At 42.4% G+C, this 27270-nt stretch overlaps 1 protein-coding gene across 4 annotated transcripts in view; it reads right to left on the reverse strand.

Moving 5' to 3' along the window:
- Window positions 1-27270, reverse strand: part of TENM2 (teneurin transmembrane protein 2) — a 3136407-nt gene that overhangs the window by 669537 nt on the left and 2439600 nt on the right. For all 4 annotated transcript variants that reach the window (XM_069763919.1, XM_069763918.1, XM_069763915.1 and 1 more), the window contains one exon: window positions 5631-5841. In XM_069763919.1, coding sequence (XP_069620020.1) covers window positions 5631-5841 — 211 coding nt within the window. The remainder of the gene's footprint in view (window positions 1-5630; window positions 5842-27270) is intronic.

The following is a 27270-nucleotide window of genomic DNA, read 5'->3' on the forward strand; positions in this document are numbered from 1 at the left end:
TATATATATATATATATATATACATATATATATATATATATACATGTCAGTAACACACACATATATATATATGTATGTACTGTATATATACAGTACAGACCAATAGTTTGGACACACCTTCCCATTTAAAGATTTTTCTGCATTTTCATGACTATGAAAATTGTACATTAACACAGAAGGCACTTTGCTTTGATGACTGTGCTTTGCACACTCTTGACATTCTCTTGATGAGCTTCAAGAGGTTGTCTCCGGGAATGGTTTTCACTAAACTTTGCTTTGATAAGTGGGATTTCTTGCCTTATAAATGGTGTTGGGACCATCAGTTGTGTTGTGCAGAAGTCTGGTGGATACACAGCTGATGGATACACAACTGAATAGACTGTTAGAATTTGTATTATGGCAAGAAAAAAGCAGCTAAGTAAAGAAAAAAGAAATGAAGGTCAGTCAGTCCGAAAAATTGGGCAAACATTGGAAGTGTCCCCAAGTGCAGTGGCAAAAACCATCAAGCACTACAAAGAAACTAGCTCACATGAGGACCTCCCCAGGAAAGGAAGACCAAGAGTCACCTCTGCTTCTGAGGATAACTTTATCCAAGTCACGAGCCTCAGAAAATGCAGGTTAAAAGCAGCTCAGATTAGAGACCAGGTGAATGTCACACAGAGTTCTAGCAGCAGACACATCTCTACAACAACTTTTAAGAGGAGACTTTGCGCAGCAGGCATTCATGGTAAAATAGCTGCTGGGAAACCACTGCTAAGGACAGGCAACAAGCAGAAGAGACTTATTTGGGCTAAAGAACACAAGGAATGGACATTAAACCAGTGGAAATCTGTGCTTTGGTCTGATGGGTCCAAATTTGAGATCTTGGGTTCCAACCACCGTGTCTTTGTTCGACGCAGAAAAGGTGAACGGATGGACTCTACATGCCTGGTTCCCACCGTGAAGCATGGGGGAGGAGGTGTGATGGTGTGGGGTTGCTTTGCTGGTGACCCTGTTGGGGATTTATTCAAAATTGAAGGCCTACTGAACCAGCATGGCTACCACAGCATCTTGTAGCAGCATGCAATTCCATCCAGTTTGCGTTTAGTTGGACCATCAATTATATTTCAACAGGACAATGACCCCAAACATACCTCCAGGCTGTGTAAAGGCTATTTGACCAAGAAGGAGAGTGATGGGGTGCTATGCCAGATGACCTGGCCTCCACAGTCTCCAGACCTGAACCCAATCGAGATGGTTTGGGGTGAGCTGGACTGCAGAGTGAAGGCAAAAGGACCAACAAGTGGTAAGCATCTCTGGGAACTCCTTCAAGATTGTTGGAAGACCATTCCCGGTGACTACCTCTTGAAGCTCATCAAGAGAATGCAAAAAATGTGCAAAGCAGTCATCAAAGCAAAAGGTGGCTACTTTGAAGAAACTAGAATATAAGACATAATTTCAGTTGTTTCACACTTTTTTGTTAAGTATATAATTCCACATGTGTTGATTCATAGTTTTGATGCCTTCAGTGTGAATGTACAATTTTCATAGTCATGAAAATACAGAAAAATCTTTAAATGAGGTGTGTCCAAACTTTTAGTCTGTAATGTATATATATATATATATATATATATATATATATATATATATATATATATATCAGTGACAAATATAATTAGTACAGTGTGTGCAAATTACTGGACATGTATTTAATTAATAAATAATTATTAGTGATGAGTGAGCATACTCATTCCTCGAGATTTCCCGAGCACGGGTGTATTTGCAAGTGCTCGAAGATTTAGTTTTCCTTGCAGCAGCTGAATGATTTACATCTGTTAGCCAGCTTGATTACATGTGGGGATTCCCTAGCAACCAGGCAACTCCCACATGTACATATGCTGGCTAGTAGCTGTAAATTATTCAGCTGCAGTGATGAAAACTAAATCTCCGAGCACTTACAAATATTCAGAGGACACCCGAGCATGCTCGGGAAATCTCGAGTAACAAGTATATTCGCTCATCACTAATGATTATTTATTGGAGAAAAATGACGTGGGCTCACGCACAGTTTTCAAAACCAGCAGAGGAAAAGCCAGCAACTAGGGGCAGATGTTCATAGCCTGGGAAGGGGGTAATACCCATAGAGCTTCCCAGACTATTAATATCAGCTCACAGCTGTATACTTAGCCTTTACTGGCTATTAAAATGGGGGACCCCCCAAAAAATGACGTTGGGTTCTCCCATAATTAATAACCAGCAAATGCTATGCAGACAGCTGCAGACTGATATTAATAGCCTAGGAAGAGGGCATTGATATTGCCCCCTGGCAAAAAATATCAGCACTCAGTCACCCCAGAAAAGGTTCATCTCTAAGATGCGCCAATTCCGGCACTTAGCCTCGCTCTTCCCACTTGCCCTGTAGCGGTGGCAAATGAGGTAATAGTTGTGGGGTTGATGTCACCTTTGCATTGAAAGGGGACATCAAGCCCATGGCTTACTAATGGAGAGGTGTCAATAAGACACCTCTCCATTACTATTCCCATAGTTGGTACATGTTAAATAAAGACACAGCCAGAATAAAATATTTTAATGAAATAAAACAACAGTTTTACCATTTTATTGTTACTCCTAATTCATGCAATGCCCTCAATCTCCTTTAATAAAAGTAAAATAATAAACCAACAATAAGCCAATACCTGTCTGTAGTTTTGTCCCATGCTGTAATCCATATCTGGGCCCTAGCTGAAAACTACTGGTGAATGAGGAGATCCTGCCAGCATAGGTTCAGTGACAAGCAGAGCCATGTCATCTGCTGGTGTAGGTCCACTGTGTTTTATCAAGACCAAAGTCAATGCAGCAATATACCAGGAACATTTAGAGCACTTCATGCTTCCTTCTGCCGACAAACTTTTTTGAGATGGACATTTCATTCTCCAGCAGGATGTGGCACCTGTCCAAACTGCCAAATTCCTGGTTTAAAAACAACAGTATCACTGTGCTTGATTGGCCAGCAAACTTGTCTGACCTTAACAACATAGAGAATCTATGGGGTATTGTCAAGAGGAAGATGAGAGACACCAGACCCAACAATGCAGATGCACTGAAGGCTGCTACCAATGCAACCTGGGCTTCCATAACACCTCAGCAGTGCCACAGGCTGATTGCCTCCATACCATGCCGCATTGATGCAGTAATTGATGCTAAAGGAGCCCCAAACAAGTTTTGAGTGCATCTACTGAATATACATATCAGTAGGCCAACATTTCGGATTTTAAAATATTTTTTTCAAGCTAGTGTTATAAAGTATTCTAATTTACTGAGATAATGACTTTTGGGTTTTCATTGGCTGTAAGTCATAATTATGAACATTAACAGAAATAAACACTTGAAATGATTCACTTTGTTTGTAATGACTCTATAAAATATATGAGGTTTACCCTGTCAGCCATACGCTTCAGGCCTCACTCCGTTGCCGCCCTAGGGCTTCAGGGATCACTTTTTGCAGCCTGTTGGTTTCAGGGTTTACTTTTTGCAGACCGTGGGCTTCAGAGGTGACTCTTTTTTGCAGCCATACAATCACAAGCTAGCAGCCATACGGTCACAAGCTTATCTCATGGGATGCTGCTTTATAGATGTATAGACAGAAATTTCTATGTTCAGATTTTTTACAATACTGCCACAATTTTGTTTCATACTCTTTGGTATATAATTGTCTTGTATAAGAGTTTCACTTTTTGTATTGAAGAACTGAAATAAATTAACTTTTTGATGGTATTCTAATTTTGTGAGATGCACCTGTATTAGTTAAAGGGAACCTGTCACCCCCAAAATCGATAGTGAGGTAAGGGGCAGAGGAAAGTACTGCAGTGCGCAGGCGCCGGAAAAGTCAGAGAGGCCCAGCGCCTGCGCACTGCAGTACTTTGCTCTGCCCTCAACAGGGCAGACAAAGTACGCCTGCACTGGAGCCGCAGCGTGAAGACCAGATGAGGACGGCATGGAATGAAGATGGGAGGTGCCGGAGCGGACCTGAGACACCCATTTGACCGGACCGCCCCTGGGTGAGTATAATCTACCCTCTTTTTCTCATCTTTCAGGATACATCTGGGGCTTATCTACAGCATTACAGAATGCTGTAGATAAGCCCCTGATGACAGTGAGCTTACCTCACCATCGATTTTGGGGGTTACAGGTTCCCTTTAAAAGCATGTGGTTGCATGTATGTGTACATAATGAGTGGTCACAAAAGCTGATCCTTTACTAGATAGCATACTAGTAAATCACACTGCACTATTATAAAGTATTATAACATGCACTTTCAATATGGATATCATTAAATTTACTGAATGCAACAATAACAAAAAAACAAACAAAAAAACAATGGAAAGCAGCTCACCTGTAAAAAGAGATCCAGATTGCACGGAGAGGTGGTAGTATAGCAAATCCAAATTGTGAAAAAAAAAGGAAACAAAATCCAGAAAAATGGATCCTTGAAATAACATTTATTTAATATACAGAAAGCCAGAAAAAATCCAATCCAACCCAACACCATATAAAACAAGCAGATGCGTCTCAGACACAGTCCTTAATCATTGCATGAAAAAATGAGTAATGAGTATGCCATGAGTAAGAACTGTGTCTGAAAGTGTCTGCTAGTTTTGCATAGTGTTGTATTAGATATTTTTCTGGCTTTTTTGTATATTTACTAAATGTTATTTCAAGGATCCATTTTGCTGGATTTCACTTATTTTTGATAACAAAAATGCTCTGATTAATTTCTCTCCATTTCTGTATCTTTCTATTATATACACTTTCAAAGAATAACATGATTCAATGTTCTGCACCTTCTCTACAGTGACAGCATACAGGGCCAACATGCAAGGATGCAGACTAATACTATCATGGATGCTCACTTAATTTTTTAATTATTTATTTTGCCTTTTGGTGGAAATTGTCACATCTAAGTTTATACATTATAGTCCTATCCAGTTTACAAACTTTAGTGAATGGCCTCATGGGTATATGGTTTAGACAGAAAGGAGCACAGCTTAACATACAACAAAGTGCACCAAATTACTGCCAAAAGTTAGACACATAAAAGTGATACAAATTACGCTTACCTATAGGTTGTGTAAAATGTTACAAATGGGTCTGAGGATGCACCAAATGTATCATCTAGCATGAGCCACTGCATTAAGCTTGTTACACTTCTAGATGTCTTGTCTCATTATGCACAATATAAATACCAGACGGCTTGGTAAATCTATCTCAGTGTGTGAATGAGGCTTTAGGCATATCGGAGAATATAATTTCAGGTGTGTTTGCCTTATATCTAGAAAGCTCCAGTCTACAGTATGTTTTCCATTACGGTACTACTAAGCATTTGCTGAAGTCCCTAACTTTGATATTGTAAAAGATGCTCAATTTTGAATCCTATCTAACCATATCAAAGCCAAGGTGAATTTGAGGTATGTTCTAATCTTCTTTTACATACTGTATTTCTTCAATGCTATGCATGTTAAAAAAAATCCTGCATATGTGCAAACTACAAACATGAGGGCTAATTTTTAAGGTGAATACCAGAGCGGCTAAAGGATTTTTTCTTTTAACTTCATATGATCCTCTAAATCTGTATTAATCTTTCTATTTTGTACCTGCTGTTGAAAGGATTTTCTCCAGGAATGATATGCGTGCTGTCTTTTCCCACCAGAAGTTTGATTCGATCATAAAAAGACTTTACTGCTGGTGATCCGGACTGGCTATGTTGGATGATATCAAGAGGGTCACGTGATCCACGGCAAAGTAAACTTGACTGACAAGTTGTTTGCAGACAACAGTCCGGGTCTAGGCAATCCACAAGCCCATCTGAAATAATGTAATAGAAGTGAATTAATATCATTAACACATATACATAACTGTAAGTGACAGCACTGTGGAGCAGAGAACATAAAAATATCTACCAGCTTTCCACTCGTTAACCATTTGTAGCTTCCTGGGAGTCTTAACTTTGTCATGAATAAGAACTTGTGGAATAAGCACACCACCAACCAACAACGTACAGTGTCGTAAATGTAGCAAATAGTTTTAGAACTCCATTCTGCTCCTATAGTCTCAAAAAAAATCCATGTTCAAATAAGGGAATAAGGCTTCTTTTAAGTATTCAGTAGAGCAAAAAAAGATAATAGTTGTGAACCCAACCTGTAATATGACTATAAACTACAGTACAATAATATTCCACAAAGGGTGTAAAGTTTTTATCTTTTCTTCAAATAATAATTCAATGAAAACAAGGAGGTAAGATTCGAGGCTCAACCAACCAAAAACCGCCCAAACAATCACAGTAATACAATATTATAATTCTTATCCTTTGATCCATCACAGAATTTTAATTCACATGGTTGCAGCATAAAATAGATTGTAGGCATAAAGGCGTCAATATGTCCATATACCTTAGATGGCTGTCTGATGAATACTTGTTCAGTTGACAGTGATCTCTCCAGTCTATCCTATACAAATCAACACTCAAGGATAAAAGAGTAAAGGTCCCATACATAATAGATTAATGTCAGCTGAACCCGCCAAAATCAATTGGTTCGATTGAAGGTCTAATGTGTATGTGGGCGCAGGGCAACTGATAGATGGGAGAGATGTAGACCATGCATGTCCGATTTTGGACTGCCGATCACATTGTCCCCCATCAGAGAAGCCACAGGTTGATGTCAGTTGTCGGCTTTCTTATAGAGAACACAGCAGCACTTGGCTAAGCAAGCACTCCTCTGCATGGGATCATTCATCTGACAGCCTTCTAAGGCTAGGTTCACACTAGCGTTGCGCCGCCCTGCGTCGGCGACGCAACGCGCGACGCACGTAAAAACGCGCGCAAACGCGTGCAAAAACGCGCGCGTTTTGCGACGCGTGTGTCGTTTTTGACGAAAATCGGACGCACAGAAAATGCTACAATGTAGCGTTTTCTTGCGTCCGACGCTAGCGTCGGAAACGACGCACGTGGCAAAAACGCCACCAAAACAACGCACGCGTCCCCTATGTTAAACATAGGGGCGCGTCGCCGCTGCGTCGCCGCTGCGTCGCCGCTGCGTCGCCGGCGCAACAGCGACGCACATTGGCGGAACGCCAATGTGAACGTAGCCTAATGTGTATTGCCCCTATAACAATTAGATAGCTGACTGCTCCAGATTAAATTAGTGGGTTTAGAAGACATTTTTCTAATGTGTATTAAGGCCTCTATTGTCACATTAACCACAGCAAACTGATGCAGCCAGCACAACGTTTAAGCAAAGCTGCTCCACCACCCTGACAGCATACAGGTTATAAGAAAATAGTATGTATTCTATTCAGAGTGCTTTTTCTATACTTTACTCCATTCTCCTTAATATACAAGAACATCACTGTCACACAATCAGCATTCTCAAGAACAAGTTTGAGGCAATGTGAATCCTAAAACTTCCTGGCAGGTTCCCCATTACACAGAGATTCTAATTCTACTACTTTATTTCACTACAAATATATGAAATCTATGTGTCACCATAACATCACAGCTCTTCTACAGGGCACACTACCTTACAAATCCTCATCATTCTTCCAGACAGTGGATAAAAATACATAACACTTTGTTTCTGATTCTTAAGTCTCATCTGTCACTACAGGTTGCTCACTTAAGTACCTGATTGTTAGTGAAGAACAAGTGTGCATGCTCGGATGTGCAGAAGGAAGGATAGAGTTTTTGTAACTAATCTTTTAAATGTGAAATCAATATCACTACAATAATATGACCATGTCTGGCAAATTATGTTCTTCTTAAGGTAATTAAATGCATAAGTGATTCTGTTAATCTGCTTGCATATGACTGATACAGAATGACACAGATAAATTGGGCTCATTGCTAAGAATGCTACTGACAACCAATCCGATAGATTTTATCTCACAGAGCTAATGCAGGTTTCCCACAAGACTTCATACTCTGGGATTAATTGCTACCAAGACTTCTCTTTGTGGGACGAAATACAGCAAGGGATCATCCATAAAAATCATGAACCCATCAACTTTTAGTCAGTATTTTTATGTAGTTCTGTTTGCAAGGTTTTAGATATAATTACTATATATATATAATATTTATATATATCTACAGAGAGAGTTGTTCTTCCAAAGAATGGTTCGCACATCCTAATGGCTGTGCTCGCCTCTGTTAAGGTGTAATTGTCATTTGTTGAAACTCATATATGTTTCATTCATTCATTCTTTTTATGTCTATTAATACGTGTGAACCCATTATTCCCACATGACCTCATAACAGCAGCATGATAATGGGCTTTTACAGGCAAGCACTTTGTGAAGACACTGAACTTTAAATTGGCACACCAATCTCCCAGTGGCCTGTCAGTCAGGAGAATCACATCATTGTGCCAGTGAGCCCCTTTGGATATAGTCTGACATTGCAATCTCCACTAAATTACCCTGTCACTGCCAATCTTACAGTTATCTTGCAAACAATCAAGTAGGCAATCAAACTGCTCAGAATTGCCAGTTCAGGACCTGGGAGGTTAGTATGTCTCCATTCAATAGCAGTAAAAAAGAATATCATTCTTTTGACATTGGATGAGAGTTATATATTTATTTCTTATTTCCTTTATAGCAAAGGGCAGCACTCTATGATATCTGAATATACCCTTCAAGACCACCATGACTTTGTTCTTTCAGTGTCACAGAACATTACGTATATAATGTATATATCAGAGACAATTCATAGAGTGAGAATGAAATATTGGAAGTTTGTCACCACTCATTACAAATACAGTATATAGGTATGGTTCACTGATATAAATGGCTTTCTCCAGTTCCTAAATGATCTTCAGGTAGATATATCATTTTCATTCTCACATTAAAGTAGCTTGGAGCATTCTACACTACCAAAGAACTTCTGCAAAATTCCCATACTCTATATTCATTCACTTCTATTAAACATCAGATGGAGAGGGTCTGTTTTCTACTAAACCAATATATCATATATCAAATCCTGCACCATCTCTGTCCTGGTCAGGCTGCACAAGTTCATTGAAGTGTAGAAGTGAAGAAGTAAATGGCAAATGTTGTGGGTCTATCATGGTTCCTATGGCTTTTACTGAGGTGCAGCTGCTTTCTGGTGTTTTGGGTGAAAAATACACTAAATTAAAATTTTGTACATGTCAATGTTTTAGCTGCAATTAAAATAAATATCTGTGAATGCAGGTATGCAATAATTGTCCTACCACAAAGGCAAAAAACAATCATGTGGCTGAAGTCTTTGTCTTGCCCAGGTCTCATTCTGAAATCATAATAATATTCATTGCGGTATCTCCTTATTTATGCTTTATAACATATAAAATCTAGACTTCTTTCAACAGGTTCTAAAAAGTCACACATTGGGTTAACTTGTTTCACTGAGAACAGCAAAGTGTTATTTTCTATTTTTTCTTCTTATTTAAAGAACAATGCACTATAATTTTAGCAAACCGCATGTAACTTGCAAAAGATTCTCATGAAGTGCTGCTCAGCTTTTTTTATCCACAAAATAATTCATGATATTCGTTGGTCAATGAAAAGCAGCATAAAGAATCTTATGATAATTACAGCTTTCAGTGGAATCCACTAAGATTTTGGTTGGTTATACAATTAAACTAAAATACGAAATCAAGGGAAATTCAGCAAGGGGTAATTTAAAAATGTGCATAACAATCTTCCTATTTCCATACGCATGAAGGAAATAAATAGATTTGACTGGAATAAGGATTCTACTTGGTAAATGTAGATAATTTACAAAGCAACTGGATTGATGTTATACTAAGAAAAGTTACCCAAAGGCTAAGTTATCTATATACCTTTATGTGATAATAGTCATTAATTATAGGGTTTGGGTTAACATAAAGAGTAGAATTGAGTGACTTTTGCTTTTGTAGGATCGAGTCGGGTTTTGCGAAACCCGACTTTCTCAAAAGTCGGGTTGGGTGAAATCAGCCGATTATTGCGAAAAGTCGGGGGCCGACCGAAACACGAAACCCAATGCAAGTCAATGGGGAATCAAAGTCGGAAGTGAGTGGAGGACAGGAAAACACCTACAGTGCCCATTTTAATGCCAAAAACATCAATTCGTATTACTGAAGCTTGTCAATCTTAATTTACTTTATAATAATAGTTAGGCATTGAAAACAGGGGCTCATTTGGCTAAAGTTGTGGGGGGTAGGGCTGGCTCAAGATTTTCGTGGGCCCAGGAAACGCAGAATACGTCACGGTGGTGGAGCAGGGAGAGGTAAGTATTTCAACTTTGCAAGTGCTGTGATCCTGAGCAAGCAGGGGGGGCCACTAGTTGGCACTGGCACAGGGCCCCTCATAGTACGGCGGTGTGTTTGACGGCGCGCGGAGCCTCCCACTGGGCAGAGACACTTTTGCGTACTATGATGGGCCCTGTGCCAGTGCCAAGAGTATGCCCCCCCACCTGATGAAGGAACCTGCACTTTTCATCTGCACCTTACTCTTTGTCCCCGTGTAAGGTGGTATAGTATGCGGGATGGGAAACCTGACTTTCATGAGGGTCAGATTCTGGCTGTGTAGAGTGCAAGGGGAATGTAGTGGTCCGGGTCAATGTACCAGCAGACTCATCTAGCAGTGGCTGGGCAATGGGCAGGATGAGGAGAAAACACAGAAATAGGCCAAAAATGAAAAAGTAGGCTAAAAGCAGATCAAAATTGGAAACAGGAGTGTTATGACCTGGTGGTTAGGAGCACCCGGCACAACCTGATAGTTAAACTCACACAGGACGAGTTCTGGGATGTGGGAGCTCTGCTGACCGCAAGCCCTAATCCTATCACACACACTAGAAATAGCCGTGGAGCGTTCCTGACTCTCCCTAGACGCCTCTTCACAGCCTCAGAGCTAGCTAGCCCTAGAGATAGAAAATAAAGCCTACCTTGCCTCAGAGAAATTCCCCAAAGGAAAAGGCAGCCCCCCACATATATTGACTGTAAGTAAAGATGAAAGTCACAAACACAGAAATGAAACAGGTTTCAGCAAAGGGAGGCCAGACTTACTAAACAGACAGAGGATAGGAAAGGTATCTTTGCGGTCAGCACAAAAAACTACAAAAGACCACGCAGAGTGTGCAAAAAGACCTCCGCACCGACTCACGGTGCGGAGGTGCCACTCTGCATCCCAGAGCTTCCAGCTAGCAAGACAAAATCATGATAACCAGCTGGACAAGGAAACAATGAACAAATAATAACTATCAGGAACTTAGCTTCTGCTGGAGAAGACAGGTCACCAGAAAGATCCAAGAGCGAAGTGAACCAATGCAGGAACATTGACAGCTGGCATGGAGTAACGATCTGAGTGGAGTTAAATAGAGCAGCCAACCAAAGGATAAACCACGTCACCTGTGTAAGGAACCTCAGAAGCAGCAGCTTCACTCACAGCCACCAGAGGGAGCCCATAGACAGAACTCGCCGAAGTACCATTCACGACCACAGGAGGGAGTTCGACAACAGAATTCACAACACAGGAGTAACAGGCGGCATTGCTTTGTTCAGTGGAGGACAATGGAAACGAGTGGCTCAGACAGACTTAGTAGGCCTAAAATAAAAAAGTAGGCTAAATGCAGTTCAAAATTGGTAAGAGGAGTACACAGGCGGCATAGCTTTGTTCAGTGGAGGACAACTGTAATAAGTGGCTCACACAGACTTAGTAGGCCTAAAATAAAAAAGTAGGCAAAATGCAGTTCAAAATTGGTAAGAGGAGTACACAGGCGGCATAGCTTTGCTCAGCGGAGGACAACTGTAATGAGAGGCTGACATAGTTACTAGGCCCAAATAAGTAAGTAGGTTAAATGCAGTTCAAAATTGGTAAGAGGAGTACACAGGCGGCATAGCTTTGTTCAGCAGAGGACAACTGTAATGAGTGGCTCACACAGTCTTAGTAGGCGTAAAATAAAAAAGTAGGCTAAATGCAGTTAAAAATATGTAACAGGAGTACACAGGTGGCATTGCTTTGTTCAGTGGAGGACAACTGCAATGAGAGGCTCACACAGTTAATAGGCCCAAATAAGTGAGTAGGCTAAATGCAGTTCAAAATTGATAAGAGGAGTACACAGGCGGCATAGCTTTGTTCAGCGGAGGAGGACAACTGTACTGAGTGGCTGACACAGTTACTAGGCCCAAATAAGTAAGTAGGCTAAATGCAGTTCAAAATTGGTAAGAGGAGTACACAGGCGACATAGCTTTGTTCAGCGGAGGACAACTGTAATGAGAGGCTGACACAGTTACTAGGCCCAAGTAAGATAGAAGGCTAAATGCAGTTCAAAATTGGTAAGAGGAGTACACAGGAGGCATAGCTTTGTTCAGTGGAGGAGGACAACTGTAATGAGAGGCTGACACAGTTACTAGGCCCAAGTAAGATAGTAGGATAAATGCAGTTCAAAATCGGTAAGAGGAGTACACAGGCGGCATAGCTTTGTTCAGCAGAGGACAACTGTAATGAGAGGCTCACACAGTCTTAGTAGGCCTAAAATAAAAAAGTAGGCTAAATGCAGTTCTAAATAGGTAACAGGAGTACACAGGTGGCATTGTCTTGTTCAGTGGAGGACAACTGTAATGAGAGGCTCACACAGTTACTAGGCCCAAGTAAGTAAGTAGGCTAAATGCAGTTCAAAATTGGTAAGAGTAGTACACAGGCGGCATAGCTTTGTTCAGCGGAGGACAACTGTAATGAGAGGCTGACACAGTTACTAGGCCCAAATAAGTAAGTAGGCTAAATGCAGTTCAAAATTGGTAAGAGGAGTACACAGGCGGCATAGCTTTGTTCAGCGGAGGACAACTGTAATGAGAGGCTGACACAGTTACTGGGCTCATGTTAGATAGTAGGCTAAATGCAGTTCAAAATTGGTAAGAGGAGTACACAGGCGGCATAGCTTTGTTTAGCGGAGGAGGACAACTGTAATGAGAGGCTGACACAGTTAGTAGGCCCAAATAAGTAAGTAGGCTAAATGCAGTTCAAAATTGGTAGAGGAGTACACAGGCGGCATAGCTTTATGCAGTGGAAGACAACTGTAATAAGTGGCTCACACAGACTTAGTAGGCCTAAAATTAAAAAGTAGGCTAAATGCAGTTCAAAATTGGTAAGAGAAGTACACAGGCGGCATAGCTTTGTTCAGCGGAGGAGGACAACTGTAATGAGAGGCTGACACAGTAACTAGGCCCAAGTAAGTAGGATAAATGCAGTTCAAAATTGGTAAGAGGAGTACACAGGCGGCATAGCTTTGTTCAGCGGACGAGGACAACTGTAATGAGAGGCTAACACAGTTACTAGGCCCAAGTAAGATAGTAGGCTAAATTCAGTTCAAAATTGGTAAGAGGAGTACACAGGCGACATAGCTTTGTTCAGCGGAGGAGGACAATTGTAATGAGAGGCTGACACAGTTACTAGGCCCAAGTAATATATTAGGCTAAATGCAGTTCAAAATTGGTAAGAGGAGTACACAGGCGACATAGCTTTGTTTAGCGGAGGAGGACAACTGTAATGAGAGGCTGACACAGATACTAGGCCCAAGTAAGATATTAGGCTAAATGCAGTTCAAAATTGGTAAGAGGAGAAAAGAGTACACAGGCGGCATAGCTTTGTTCAGCGGAGGAGGACAACTGTAATTAGAGGGTGACACAGTTACTAGGCCCAAGTAAGATAGTAGGCTAAATGCAGTTTAAAATTAGTAAGAGGAGTACACAGGCGGCATAGCTTTGTTCAGCGGAGGAGGACAACTGTAATGAGAGGCTGACACAGTTACTAGGCCCAATTAAGTAAATAGGGTAAATGCAGTTCAAAATTGGTAAGAGGAGAACACAGGCGGCATAGCTTTGTTCAGCGGAGAAGGACAACTGTAATGAGAGGCTGACACAGTTACTAGGCCCAAATAAGTAAGTAGGCTAAATGCAGTTCAAAATTGGTAAGAGGATTACACAGGCGGCATAGCTTTATTCAGTGGAATACAACTGTAATAAGTGGCTCACACAGACTTAGTAGGCCTAAAATTAAAAATTAGGCGAAATGCAGTTCAAAATTGGTAAGAGAAGTACACAGGCGGCATAGCTTTGGTCAGCGGAGGAGGACAACTGTAATGAGAGGCTGACACAGTTACTAGGCCCAAGTAAGTAGGATAAATGCAGTTCAAAATTGGTAAGAGGAGTACACAAGCGGCATAGCTTTGTTCAGCGGAGGAGGAAAACTGTAATGAGAGGCTGCAACAGTTACTAGGCCCAAGTAAGATAGTAGGCTAAATTCAGTTCAAAATTGGTAAGAGGAGTACACAGGTGACATAGCTTTGTTCAGCAGAGGAGGACAATTGTAATGAGAGGCTGACACAGTTACTAGGCCCAAATAAGTAAGTAGGCTAAATGCAGTTCAAAATTGGTAACAGGAGTACACAGGCGGCATAGCTTTGTTCAGTGGAGGACAACTGTATTAAGTGGCTCACACAGACTTAGTAGGCCTAAAATAAAAAATTGGCTAAATGCAGTTCAAAATTGGTAAGAGGAGTACACAGGCGGCATATCTTTGTTCAGTGGAGGAGGACAACTGTAATGAGAGGCTGACACAGTTACTAGGCCCAAGTAAGATAGTAGGCTAAATGCAGTTCAAAATTGGTAAGAGGAGTACACAGGCGGCATAGGTTTGTTCAGCGGAGGAGGACAACTGTAATGAGAGGCTGACACAGTTACTAGGCCCAAATAAGTAAGTAGGCTAAATGCAGTTCAAAATTGGTAAGAGGAGAACACAGGTGGCATAGCTTTGTTCAGTGGAGGACAACTGTAATAAGTGGCTCACACAGACTTAGTTGGCCTAAAATAAAAAAGTAGGCTAAATGCAGTTCAAAATTGGTAAGAGGAGTGAACACGCGGCATAGCTTTGTTCAGCGGAGGAGGACAACTGTAATGAGAGGCTGACACAGTTACTAGGCCCAAATAAGAAGGCTAAATGCAGTTCAAAATTGGTAAGAGGGGTACACAGGCGGCATAGCTTTGTTCAGCGGAGGAGGAAAACTGTAATGAGAGGCTCACACAGACTGAGGCCGGCGTCACACTTGCGAGTTTTACGGACGTAAGAGCGCAGAAACTACGTCCGTAAAACTCGCAAAAAATACGGCACAATTATTCTCTATGCCCCTGCTCCTATCTGCCGTATTTTACTGATCAGTATTATACGGCTTTCTACGGCCGTACAAAATCGCAGCATGCTGCGTTTGTCACCGTACTGCGCAAGAAATACGCCAATGAAAGTCTATGGAAGCGTGAAAAATACGGATTACACACGGACCAGCAGTGTGACTTGCGAGAAATACGCAGCGCTGTTAGAGAGAAAAGCTGGCAATTCAGTGCGGTGTACAGTAAAATCACACTGACAGCTTACAGTCCAATAGGTAGAATAAATGTGTACACATAGAATAGGTATATATATATATATGTCAGTGAGACACATATATGTATATATATTAATATTTATTCCAGCGCTATACAGCTTGAAAGCCGGTAATTCAATTACCGGCTTTTTCTTTCTCCTTCCTAAAACCCGACATGATATGAGACATGTTACATACAGTAAACCATGTCTTCTCTCCATTTTTTTTGCAGATTCCACACTACTAATGTCAGTAGAGTGCATCTGCAAAATTTGGCCGTTCTAGCTCTTAAAATAAAGGGTTAAATGGCGGAAAAAATTGGCGTGGGCTCCCGCGCAATTTTCTCCGCCAGAGTAGTAAAGCCAGTGACTGAGGGCAGATATTAATAGCCTGGAGAGGGTCCATGGTTATTGGCCCCCCCCTGGCTAAAAATATCTGCCCCCAGCCACCCCAGAAAAGGCACATCTGGAAGATGCGCCTATTCTGGCACTTGGCCACTCTCTTCCCATTCCCGTGTAGCGGTGGGATATGGGGTAATGAAGGGTTAATGCCACCTTGCTATTGTAAGGTGACATTAAGCCTAATTAATAATGGAGAGGCGTCAATTATGACACCTATCCATTATTAATCCAATTGAATGAAAGGGTTAAATAAAACACAAACACATTATTTAAAATTATTTTAATGAAATAAAAACAATGGTTGTTGGAGTATTTTATTCTACGCCCAATCCAGTCACTGAAGACCCTCGTTCTATGAAAGAAAAAACATAATAAACCAACAATATACTTACCCTCCGCAGATCTGTAACGTCCAACGATGTAAATCCTTCTGAAGGGGTTAAAACATTTTGCAGCAAGGAGCTTTGCTAATGCAGGCTGCTCCTCGCTGCAAAACCCCGGGGAATGAGTCTAAATATAGATCAATGAGCTATATTTAGCTTCATTTGCGGTGAGGCGCCCTCTGCTGGATGTTCATAGATCGTGGGAAATTTCCTAGAAAGCCTGGGAGCCTTCTAGGTAAGTTCCCACGATCTATGAACATCCAGCAGAGGGCGCCTCACCGCAAATGAAGCTAAATATAGCTCATTGATCTATATTTAGACTCATTCCCCGGGGTTTTGCAGCGAGGAGCAGCCTGCATTAGCAAAGCTCCTTGCTGCAAAATGTTTTAACCCCTTCAGAAGGATTTACATCGTTGGACGTTACAGATCTGCGGAGGGTAAGTATATTGTTGGTTTATTATGTTTTTTCTTTCACAGAACGAGGGTCTTCAGTGACTGGATTGGGCGTAGAATAAAATACTCCAACAACCATTGTTTTTATTTCATTAAAATAATTTTAAATAATGTGTTTGTGTTTTATTTAACCCTTTCATTCAATTGGAATAATAATGGATAGGTGTCATAATTGACGCCTCTCCATTATTAATTAGGCTTAATGTCACCTTACAATAGCAAGGCGGCATTAACCCTTCATTACCCCATATCCCACCGCTACACGGGAATGGGAAGAGAGTGGCCAAGTGCCAGAATAGGCGCATCTTCCAGATGTGCCTTTTCTGGGGTGGCTGGGGGCAGATATTTTTAGCCAGGGGGGGGGCCAATAACCATGGACCCTCTCCAGGCTATTAATATCTGCCCTCAGTCACTGGCTTTACTACTCTGGCGGAGAAAATTGCGCGGGAGCCCACGCCAATTTTTTCCGCCATTTAACCCTTTATTTTAAGAGCTAGAACGGCCAAATTTTGCAGATACACACTACTGACATTAGTAGTGTGGAATCTGCAAAAAAAATGGAGAGAAGACATGGTTTACTGTATGTAAACCATGTCTCAAATCATGTCGGGTTTTAGGAAGGAGAAAGAAAAAGCCGGTAATTGAATTACCGGCTTTCAAGCTGTATAGCGCTGGAATAAATATTAATATATATACATATATGTGTCTACTGACATATATATATATATATATATATATATATATATATATATAGACAGTATATATATATATATATTTTCTTTTCTTTTTGGGACACATGGATCACTTCTATAGCGGTATGTTGGTTTGGCAAGCCTGCGAGAAAACCACGCAGTATGGATGCCATACGGATGACATACGGAGGATGCCATGCGCAAAAAACGCTGACACACCCTGCCTACGGAGGAGCTACGGACCACTATTTTCGGGACTTTTCAGCGTATTACGGCCGTAATATACGGACCGTATTGTTTTACGCTGTGTGTGACGCCGGCCTTAGTAGGCCTAAAATAAAAAAGTAGGCTAAATGCAGTTCAAAATTGGAAACAGGAGTACACAGGCGGCATAGCTTTGTTCAGCAGAAGAGGACAACAGTAATGAGAGGCTGACACAGTTACTAGGCCCAAATAAGTAAGTAGGCCAAATGCAGTTGAAAATTGGTAAGAGGAGTGCACAGGCGGCATAGCTTTGTTCAGCAGAGGACAATTGTAATGAGAGGCTGACACAGTTACTAGGCCCAAGTAAGACAATAGGCTAAATGCAGTTCAAAATTGGTAAGAGGAGTACACAGGCAGCATAGCTTTGTTCAGCAGAGGAGGACAACTGTAATGAGAGGCTAACTCAGTTACTACGCCCAAGTAAGATAGTAGGCTAAATGCAGTTCAAAATTGGTAAGAGGAGTACACAGGCGGCAAAGCTTTGTTCAACGGAGGACAACTGTAATGAGAGGCTGACACAGTTACTAGCCCCAAATAAGTAAGTAGGCTAAATGCAGTTCAAAATTGGTAAGAGGAGTACACAGGCGGCATAGTTTTATTCAGCGGAGGAGGACAATTGTAATGAGAGGCTGACACAGTTACTAGGCCCAAATAAGTAAGTAGGTTAAATGCAGTTCAAAATTGGTAAGAGGAGTACACAGGTGGTATATGTTTGTTCAGTGGAGGACAATTGAAATAAGTGGCTCACACAGACTTAGTAGGCCTAAAAAAAAAAAGTAGGCTAAATGCAGTTCAAAATTAGTAAGAGGAGTACGCAGGCGGCATAGCTTTATTCAGCAGAGGACAACTGTAATGAGAGGCTGACACAGTTACTAGGCCCAAATAAGTAGGCTAAATGCAGTTCAAAATTGGTAAGAGGAGTACACGGGCAGCATAGCTTTATTCAGCAGAGGACCACTGTAATGAGAGGCTGACACAATTACTAGGCCCAAGTAAGATAGTAGGCTAAATGCAGTTCAAAATTGGTAAGAGGAGTACACAGGCGGCATAGCTTTGTTCAGGGGAGGAGGACAAATGTAATTAGAGGCTGACACAGATACTAGGCCCAAATAAATAAGTAGGCTAAATGCAGTTCAAAATTGTTAAGAGGAGTACACAGGCGGCATAGCTTAGTTCAGCGGAGAACAACTGTAATGAAATGCTCACACAGACTTAGTAGGCCTAAAATTGAAAAGTAGGCTAAATGCAGTTCAAAATTGATAACAGGAGTACACAGGCGGCATAGCTTTGTTTAGTGGAGGACAACTGTAATAAGTGGCTGACACAGTTAGTAGGCCAAAATAATAAAGTGGGCTAAATGTCTGCCAAAAAATTGCTCATAAATAAACTGATGGCATAGCTAGGTACAGGGGTGGGCTCCTCTGCTGAGTAGCAGACAGCGGTAGTTGGCGCAAAGTATTAACTGGTCTAAATGGAGGCCAGGGCCCCTGTATATTTTTGCTATCATCTATCATTTCAACAAATTTGTATTGGCAGTGCGATTGTAGGATTTAACAGCACAGACTACACAGTGGTGGAGCAGGGAGAGGTAAGTTTTGCAAGTGGTAGGGCACTGTTCGAGCTGGGGGCGAACATTCTCTCATGGGCGGTGGTAATGGCATAGGGCCTCTCATATTACGATGGTGTGTCTGACATTGGTTGTGCACCACCACCATCAGAGACACTTCACTGTACTTTGTGCCAGTGCCGTCGCCCAAGAGTGGGCACACCCACCTCTCCAGGCAAACGGCACTCGCACGGGTGCTTGTGCCAAGTGGTGACCATGGCCCTGTGGGTGGAGTCAGCCCATTTAGGGAGGTATAAAATGGCCTATGGTGAACATTCAGCAGCTGCAAATGGAGGAATTGGATCAGTCAGTAAGCGGAGGCCAAAAGCAAGACATTTTTCAGGCAAGCCACGTGTCAGCAAGGGAAGGTGGGGCAAAATAATTAGAAATCCATGATTGGTTCATTTTAATGAAGGTTAGATCATCAACATTTCGGGTAGCCAGACGTGTCCCTTTTTCAGTCAGTATTGAACCAGCAGCACTGAAGACTCTTTCTGATAGCGCAAGCGAGCTCCTGTAATGCATATTCTGCCAATTCAGGCCAGGTGTCTATTTTAGATGCCCAGTAATCAAAGGGGAATGACCTGTGAGGGAGAACATCGATAAGGGAGGAAAAATAGTTGGTAACCATACTGGAAAAATGCTGTCTCCTGTCACTTTGAATCGATGCAGCAGTACCTGTCGTGTCTGCAGTCATTGCGAAATCACTCCACAACCTGGTCATAAAACCCCTCTGTCCAACGCCACTTCAGATTTGTGCACCTCTAACACCTCTGCCATGTTGCCCCCTACAGCTCGTGTGAGAACCATCACCACCGCTGTGTGCTGGGAATGCCTGAACCAAACAGTCTACAAGAGTTGCTTGTTTGGTAGCCAATATTTGCTCAAGGTTCTCATGTTCCATGATATTTTGTAATTTTCCTTTGTATCATGGATCCAGGGGGCAGGCCAACCAGTAATCGTCATCGGTCATCATTTTGATAATGCAGGGGTCCCTTTTTGGGATACGCAAGGCATACTCAGCCATGTGGGCCAATGTTCCAGGTGTCAATTCACTGCTTGTGCTGGGTTAAGGAGCACTTTCTTGCAAATCAACATCACTTGTGGCCCGCAAAAACCCTGTACCTGACCTTGCAATGCCACCAGTTTCTATTGCCCTCTGAGAAGCATCCTCCTCCCTTAAATATTCATCCCCATCATCCTCCTCCTCCTCCTCTTCATCCACCACTTCGTCCAGGAGAGTTCCCTGACCAGACAATGGCTGACTGTCATCAAGGCTTCCCTCCTCCTCGGCTGCAGACGCCTGCTCCTTAATGTGCGTCAAACTTTGCATCAGCAGACGCATTAGTGGGATGCTCATGCTTATGATGGCGTCGTCTGCACTTGCCAGCTGTGTGCATTCCTCAAAACACTGAAGGACTTGACAGAGGTCTTGTAGCTTCGACCACTGCACATCAGACAACTCCATGTCTGCCATCCAACTGCCTGCCCGTGTATGTGTATCCTCCATAAATAAATGACAGCACGCCTCTGTTCGCACAGCCTCTGAAGCATGTGCAGTGCGGAGTTCCACCTTGTTGCAACGTCGATTATTAGGCGGTGCTGGGGAAGATTCAGCGATCGCTGATGGTTCAGCATATGGCTGGAGAGTACAGGCGACCGGCGGATGTGCGAGCAAAGTCTTCGCACCTTCAGGAGCAGGGCTGGTAACTCCGGATAAGTTTTCAGGAAGCACTGCACCACCAGATTCAAGGTGTGAGCCAGGCAACGTATGTGTTTCAGTTCTGAAAGGGCTATGGCAGCAATAAAATTCCTTCCGTTATCACTGACTACCTTGCCTGCCTCAAGATGTACACTGCCCAGCCATGACTGAGTTTCTTGCTGGAAGTACTCGGCCAGTACTTCTGCGGTGCGTCTGTTGTCACCCAAACACTTCATTTGTAGCACAGCCTGCTGACGCTTACCACTAACTGTTCCATAAGTGTGAACGGCGGTAAGTGTGACTTGTGATTCAGTGACTTTGGATTCAGGGAGTTTCCAAGGAAGGAATTGCTGTCTGTTTTTTATTAATACTTTGTATTTATTTATTTATTTTTTTATTATTTAACTTTTCTGTCTGGTGCAATCCCCATTAGGAAATGTGCTCCACTATTGTTAATGACATCCAGTGCACATCTTGCCACATGTATGCAATCATTGAGCAGCCGATCGAGGGTGCATACTGCTGTGCGAGATGTGAGCACGTTGTGCATTTGGAAACCCAGATTCTGAATCTAAATGTGCAGCTGGCAATACTGAGATTCATAGACAATATGGAGAGGAGTCATCTGCTCACTGAGCAGACGCTCAATGGGATAGATGAGGTGGGGGATGGTAGGATGGAGCTGCAGGACGATGAAGTAGCAAGCTGGGTGACAGTTAGAAGGCCAGGTAGAGGGAAGAGTGCCAGGGAGGCTAGTCCTGATCTGGAACACCCCAATAAGTTTGCTAAGTTGGCAGATGAGGGGGGTGCCAGTACAGGGGTAACACTGCTGCAGCCAGGCATGTCCTCTGAAACCGGAGGAATGACTGCTCCAGTAAGGAGGGAAATAGGAGAGCAGGGCAGGCCAGGCAGGTGCTGGTAGTGGGGGACTCAATTAATAGGGGAACAGATAGGGCAATCTGTCACAAAGACAGGGATCGTCGAACGGTGTGCTGCCTACCTGGCGCTCGAGTCCGACACATCGCTGATCAGGTGGACAGATTGCTGGGAGGGGCTGGTGAGGACCTAGCGGTCATGGTGCACATTGGCACAAATGACAAAGTTAGAGGTAGGTGGAAGGTCCTTAAAGATGATTTCAGGGAATTAGGCTGCAAGCTGAAAACAAGGACCTCCAATGTGGTATTTTCCGAAATACTGCCTGTACCACGTGCCACGCCAGAGAGGCAACGGGAGATTAGGGAGGTTAATAAGTGGCTCAAGAATTGGTGTAGGAATGAGGGGTTTGGGTTCCTGCAGAACTGGGCCGACTTCTCAGTTGGCTACAGGCTCTACGCTAGGGACGGGCTGCACCTCAATGGGAGGGTGCAGCTGTGCTGGGGGAGAAAATGGCTAGAAGGTTGGAGGAGTGTTTAAACTAGGAATTGGGGGGGAGGGTATTCATTTTATAGGAGGGGAAGATAGTGCAGACAGAGACCTGGGCACAAATAAGGAAGTTGGGGGTGGCGGTGGCATGGGGGGTGGGGTAAGAACAGTTAATAATTTAAGAAATAGAGGTACAGAGAGGAACATCAAGTGCATGTATACTAATGCCAGAAGCCTCGCCAACAAAATGGACGAATTAGAACTAATGTTGTTGGAGCATAATTATGGCATGGTGGGGATAACTGAAACGTGGCTGGATGAGAGCCATGACTGGGCTGTTAACTTGCAGGGCTATAGCCTGTTCAGAAATGACCGTACAGATAAGCGAGGGGGTGGGGTGTGTCTATATGTAAAATCGTTCTTAAAACCCATCCTGCGTGATAATATAGGTGAATTTAATGAAAATGTAGAATCCCTGTGGGTGGAGATAAGGGGAGGGGGAAAAAATAATAAATTACTGATAGGGGTTTGTTATAAATGTCCAAAAATAATGGAAGCAATGGAGAATATCCTCGCAAAGCAAATAGATGAAGCTGCGACTCAATGAGAAGTCATTATTATGGGGGACTTCAACTACGCTGAAATAGATTGGGGAACAGAAACCTGCAGTTCCAGCAAAGGTAATCGGTTTTTGACAACTATGAGAGACAATTACCTTTCACAACTGGTTCAGGACCCAACAAGAAAGGGGGCACTGCTAGACCTAATATTAACCAACAGGCCAGACCGCATAGCAAATATAAGGGTTGGGGGACACTTGGGAAATAGCGATCACGAAATAATACGTTTTAATGTATCCTTTAAAAAGATGTGTAATAGAGGGGTTACAAGGACACTAAACTTCAGGAGGGCACATTTCCAACGGATGAGAGAGGATCTTGGTGCAATTAACTGGGACGATATCCTGAGACACAAAAATACACAAAGAAAATGGGAGACATTTATTAGCATCCTGGATAGGACCTGTGCACAGTATATACCATATGGGAATAAACATACTAGAAATAGGAGGAAACCAATATGGCTAAATAGAGTTGTAAGGGGCGCAATAAGTGACAAAAAGAAAGCATTTAGAGAATTAAAGGAAGTAGGTAGTGAGGAGGCATTAAATAAATTCAAAAAATTAAATAAATTCTGTAAAAAGCAAATCAAGGCAGCAAAGATTGAGACAGAGAGACTCATTGCCAGAGAGAGTAAAAATAATCCCAAAATATTCTTTAACTACATAAATAGTAAGAAACTAAAAAAATGATAGTGTTGGCCCCCTTAAAAATAGTCTGGGTGAAATGGTGGATGAGGATGAGGAAAAAGCCAATATATAAATGACTTTTTTTCATCAGTATTTACAAAAGAAAATCCCATGGCAGACAAAATGACTAGTGATAAAAATTCCCAAGTAAATGTCACCTGCTTAACCCAGCAGGAAGTGCGGCGGTGTCTAAAATTTACTAAAATTTACAAATCTCCGGACCCGGATGAGATACACCCTTGAGTACTGCAGGAATTAAGTACAGTCATTGATAGACCATTATTTTTAATCTTTAAAGACTCCATAATAACAGGGTCTGTACCACAGGACTGGCGCATAGCAAATGTGGTGCCAATATTCAAAAAGGGGACAAAAACTGAACTCGGAAATTATAGGCCAGTAAGCTTAACCTCTACTGTGGGTAAAATCCTGGAAGGCATTCTAAGCGATGCTATGCTGGAGTATCTGAAGAGGAATAACCTCATGACCCAGTATCAGCACGGGTTTACTAGGGACCGTTCATGTCAGACTAATTTGATCAGTTTCTATGAAGAGGTAAGTTCCGGACTGGACCAAGGGAACCCAGTGGATGTAATGTAAATGGACTTTTCAAAAGCTTTTGATACGGTGCCACACAAAAGGTTGATACATAAAATGGGAATAATGGGGATAAGGGAAAACATGTGTAAGTGGGTTGAGAGCTGGCTCAGGGATAGGAAACAAAGGGTGGTTATTAATGGAGCATACTCGGACTGGGTAGCGGTTAGCAGTGGGGTACCACAGGGGTCAGTATTGGGCCCTCTTCTTTTTAACATATTTAATAATGACCTTGTAGGGGCATTCAGAGTAGAATTTCAATATTTTCAGATGACATTAAACTCTGTAGGGTAATCAATACAGGGGAGGACAATTTTATATTATAGGATGATTTATGTAAACTAGAAGCTTGGGCTGATAAATGGCAAATGAGCTTTAATGGGGATAAATGTAAGGTCATGCACTTGGGTAGAAGTAATAAGATGTATAATTATGTGCTTAATTCTAAAGCTCTGGGCAAAACCATCAATGAAAAAGATCTGGGTGTATGGTTGGATGACAAACTCATATTCAGTGGCCAATGTCAGGCAGCTGCTACAAAGGCAAATAAAATAATGGGATGCATTAAAAGAGGCATAGATGCTCATGAGGAGAACATAATTTTACCTCTATACAAGTCACTAGTTCGACCACACTTAGAATACTGTGCACAGTTCTGGTCTCCGGTGTATAAGAAAGACATATCTGAACTGGAGCGGGTGCAGAGAAGAGTGACCAAGGTTATTAGAGGACTGGGGGGTCTGCAATACCAAGATAGGTTATTACACTTGGGGCTATTTAGTTTGAAAAATGAAGACTAAGGGGTGAACTTATTTTAATGTATAATTATATGAGGGGACAGTACAAAAACCTTTCTGATGATCTTGTTAATCATAGACCTGAAACAGGGACAAGGGGGCATCCTCTGCGTTTGGAGGAAAGAAGGTTTAAGCATAACAACAGACGCGGGTTCTTTACTGTAAGAGTAGTGAGACTATGGAACTCTCTGCCGTATGATGTTGTAATGAGTGATTCATTACTTAAATTTAAGAGGGGATTGGATACATTTCTGGAAAAGTATAATGTTACAGGGTATATACACTAGATTCCTTGATAGGGCGTTGATCCAGGGAATTAGTCTGATTGCTGTATGTGGAGTCGGGAAGGAATTTTTTTCCCCAAGGTGGAGCTTACTCTTTGCCACATGGTTTTTTTTTGCCTTCCTCTGGATCAACATGTTAGGGCATGTTAGGTTAGGCTATGGGTTGAACTAGATGGACTTATAGTCTTTCTTCAACCTTAATAACTATGTAACTATGTAACTATAATGGGACACCTCGTGTGCAAAACTGGCAGCTGCGGATGGAGTGTGTCATGATCCCAATGGCAGGGGATCACAAAAGGACAAGCACACAAAAAACAGAACAAGCTCTAGGGTGATGGAAACTGAGCTGACCGCGATCCTGAACCTAATTCACAACACTAGCAGTAGCCGGGGAACGTGCCTACGATGATTCTAGACGTCTCGCGCCAGCCGAAGGACTAGCTTCCCCTATTAGAAGAAACAAAGACCTCTCTTGCCTCCAGAGAAACACCCCACAGAAATAGCAGCCCCCCACATGTAATGACGGTGAAATGAGAGGAAAGCACATACGTAGTAATGAATACAGATTCAGCAAAATGAGGCCCGCTAAAACTAGATAGCAGAGGATACAAAAGTGAACTGCGCGGTCAGCGAAAAACCCTACAAAAAACCATCCTGAAATTACCTGAACTCATGTGCCAACTCATGGAATATGAGGAGTAATATCAGCCCACTAGAGCAAGCAGCAACAAGGAATCACATAACTGCAAGCTGGACTAAAACAAAAATAAAGCAAAACGTGGAACAGGAAAATCAAAAACTTAGCTTGTCCTGATGATTACAGAAGCGGGAAGCAGAGGTAACAAGACACACTGATTACATTGAAAAAAACTCTGGGATAGGAATTCTAGGTTCAGACATAGGAGCATGTACAACAAAATCTTGTATATTTTGAACCTTAGCAGCAAGATTATTCAGGCTGGAAGCCAAACTCTGGACGTCCATGATAAACAGCTGAGGTCAGAGCCATTCAAGGATTAAGAGGAGGTAAGACGCAGCCATGCTGCAATTAAGGCTAGGCAGCAAACTCTGAGGGAAGGAAAAAAAAAAAAAAAACCTTCCTCAGACTACTTTTCCTCCTACTTCAGCCAATACGATTACCACTTTTGGGCCGGCGATACTGTCATGATCCCAATGGCAGGGGATCACAAAAGGACAAGCACACAAAAAACAGAACAAGCTCTAGGGTGATGGAAACTGAGCTGACCGCGATCCTGAACCTAATTCACAACACTAGCAGTAGCCGGGGAACGTGCCTACGATGATTCTATACGTCTCGCGCCAGCCGAAGGACTAGCTTCCCCTATTAGAAGAAACAAAGACCTCTCTTGCCTCCAGAGAAACACCCCACAGAAATAGCAGCCCCCCACATGTAATGACGGTGAAATGAGAGGAAAGCACATACGTAGTAATGAATACAGATTCAGCAAAATGAGGCCCGCTAAAGCTAGATAGCAGAGGATACAAAAGTGAACTGCGCGGTCAGCGAAAAACCCTACAAAAAACCATCCTGAAATTACCTGAACTCATGTGCCAACTCATGGAACATGAGGAGTAATATCAGCCCACTAGAGCAACCAGCAACAAGGAATCACATAACTGCAAGCTGGACTAAAACAAAAATAAAGCAAAACGTGGAACAGGAAAATCAAAAACTTAGCTTGTCCTGATGATTACAGAAGCGGGAAGCAGAGGTAACAAGACACACTGATTACATTGATCGCCGGCGAGGAAATGACAAGAAAGCCAGGTTAAATAGGAAACTCCCATATCCTGATAGAACAGGTGGACACCAGAGACCGCAGAGAACACAAGTCACCCAGTACCATCTGTAACCACCAGAGGGAGCCCAAAAACAGAATCCCATAACAGTACCCCCCCTTGAGGAGGGGTCACCGAACCCTCACGAGAACCACCAGGGCGACCAGGATGAGCCCTATGAAATGCACGGACCAAATCAGCAGCATGATCATCA

The sequence above is a fragment of the Ranitomeya imitator genome, chromosome 4, assembly GCF_032444005.1.
Source record: "Ranitomeya imitator isolate aRanImi1 chromosome 4, aRanImi1.pri, whole genome shotgun sequence".
In the NCBI taxonomy this organism is placed as follows: Eukaryota; Metazoa; Chordata; class Amphibia; order Anura; family Dendrobatidae; genus Ranitomeya; species Ranitomeya imitator.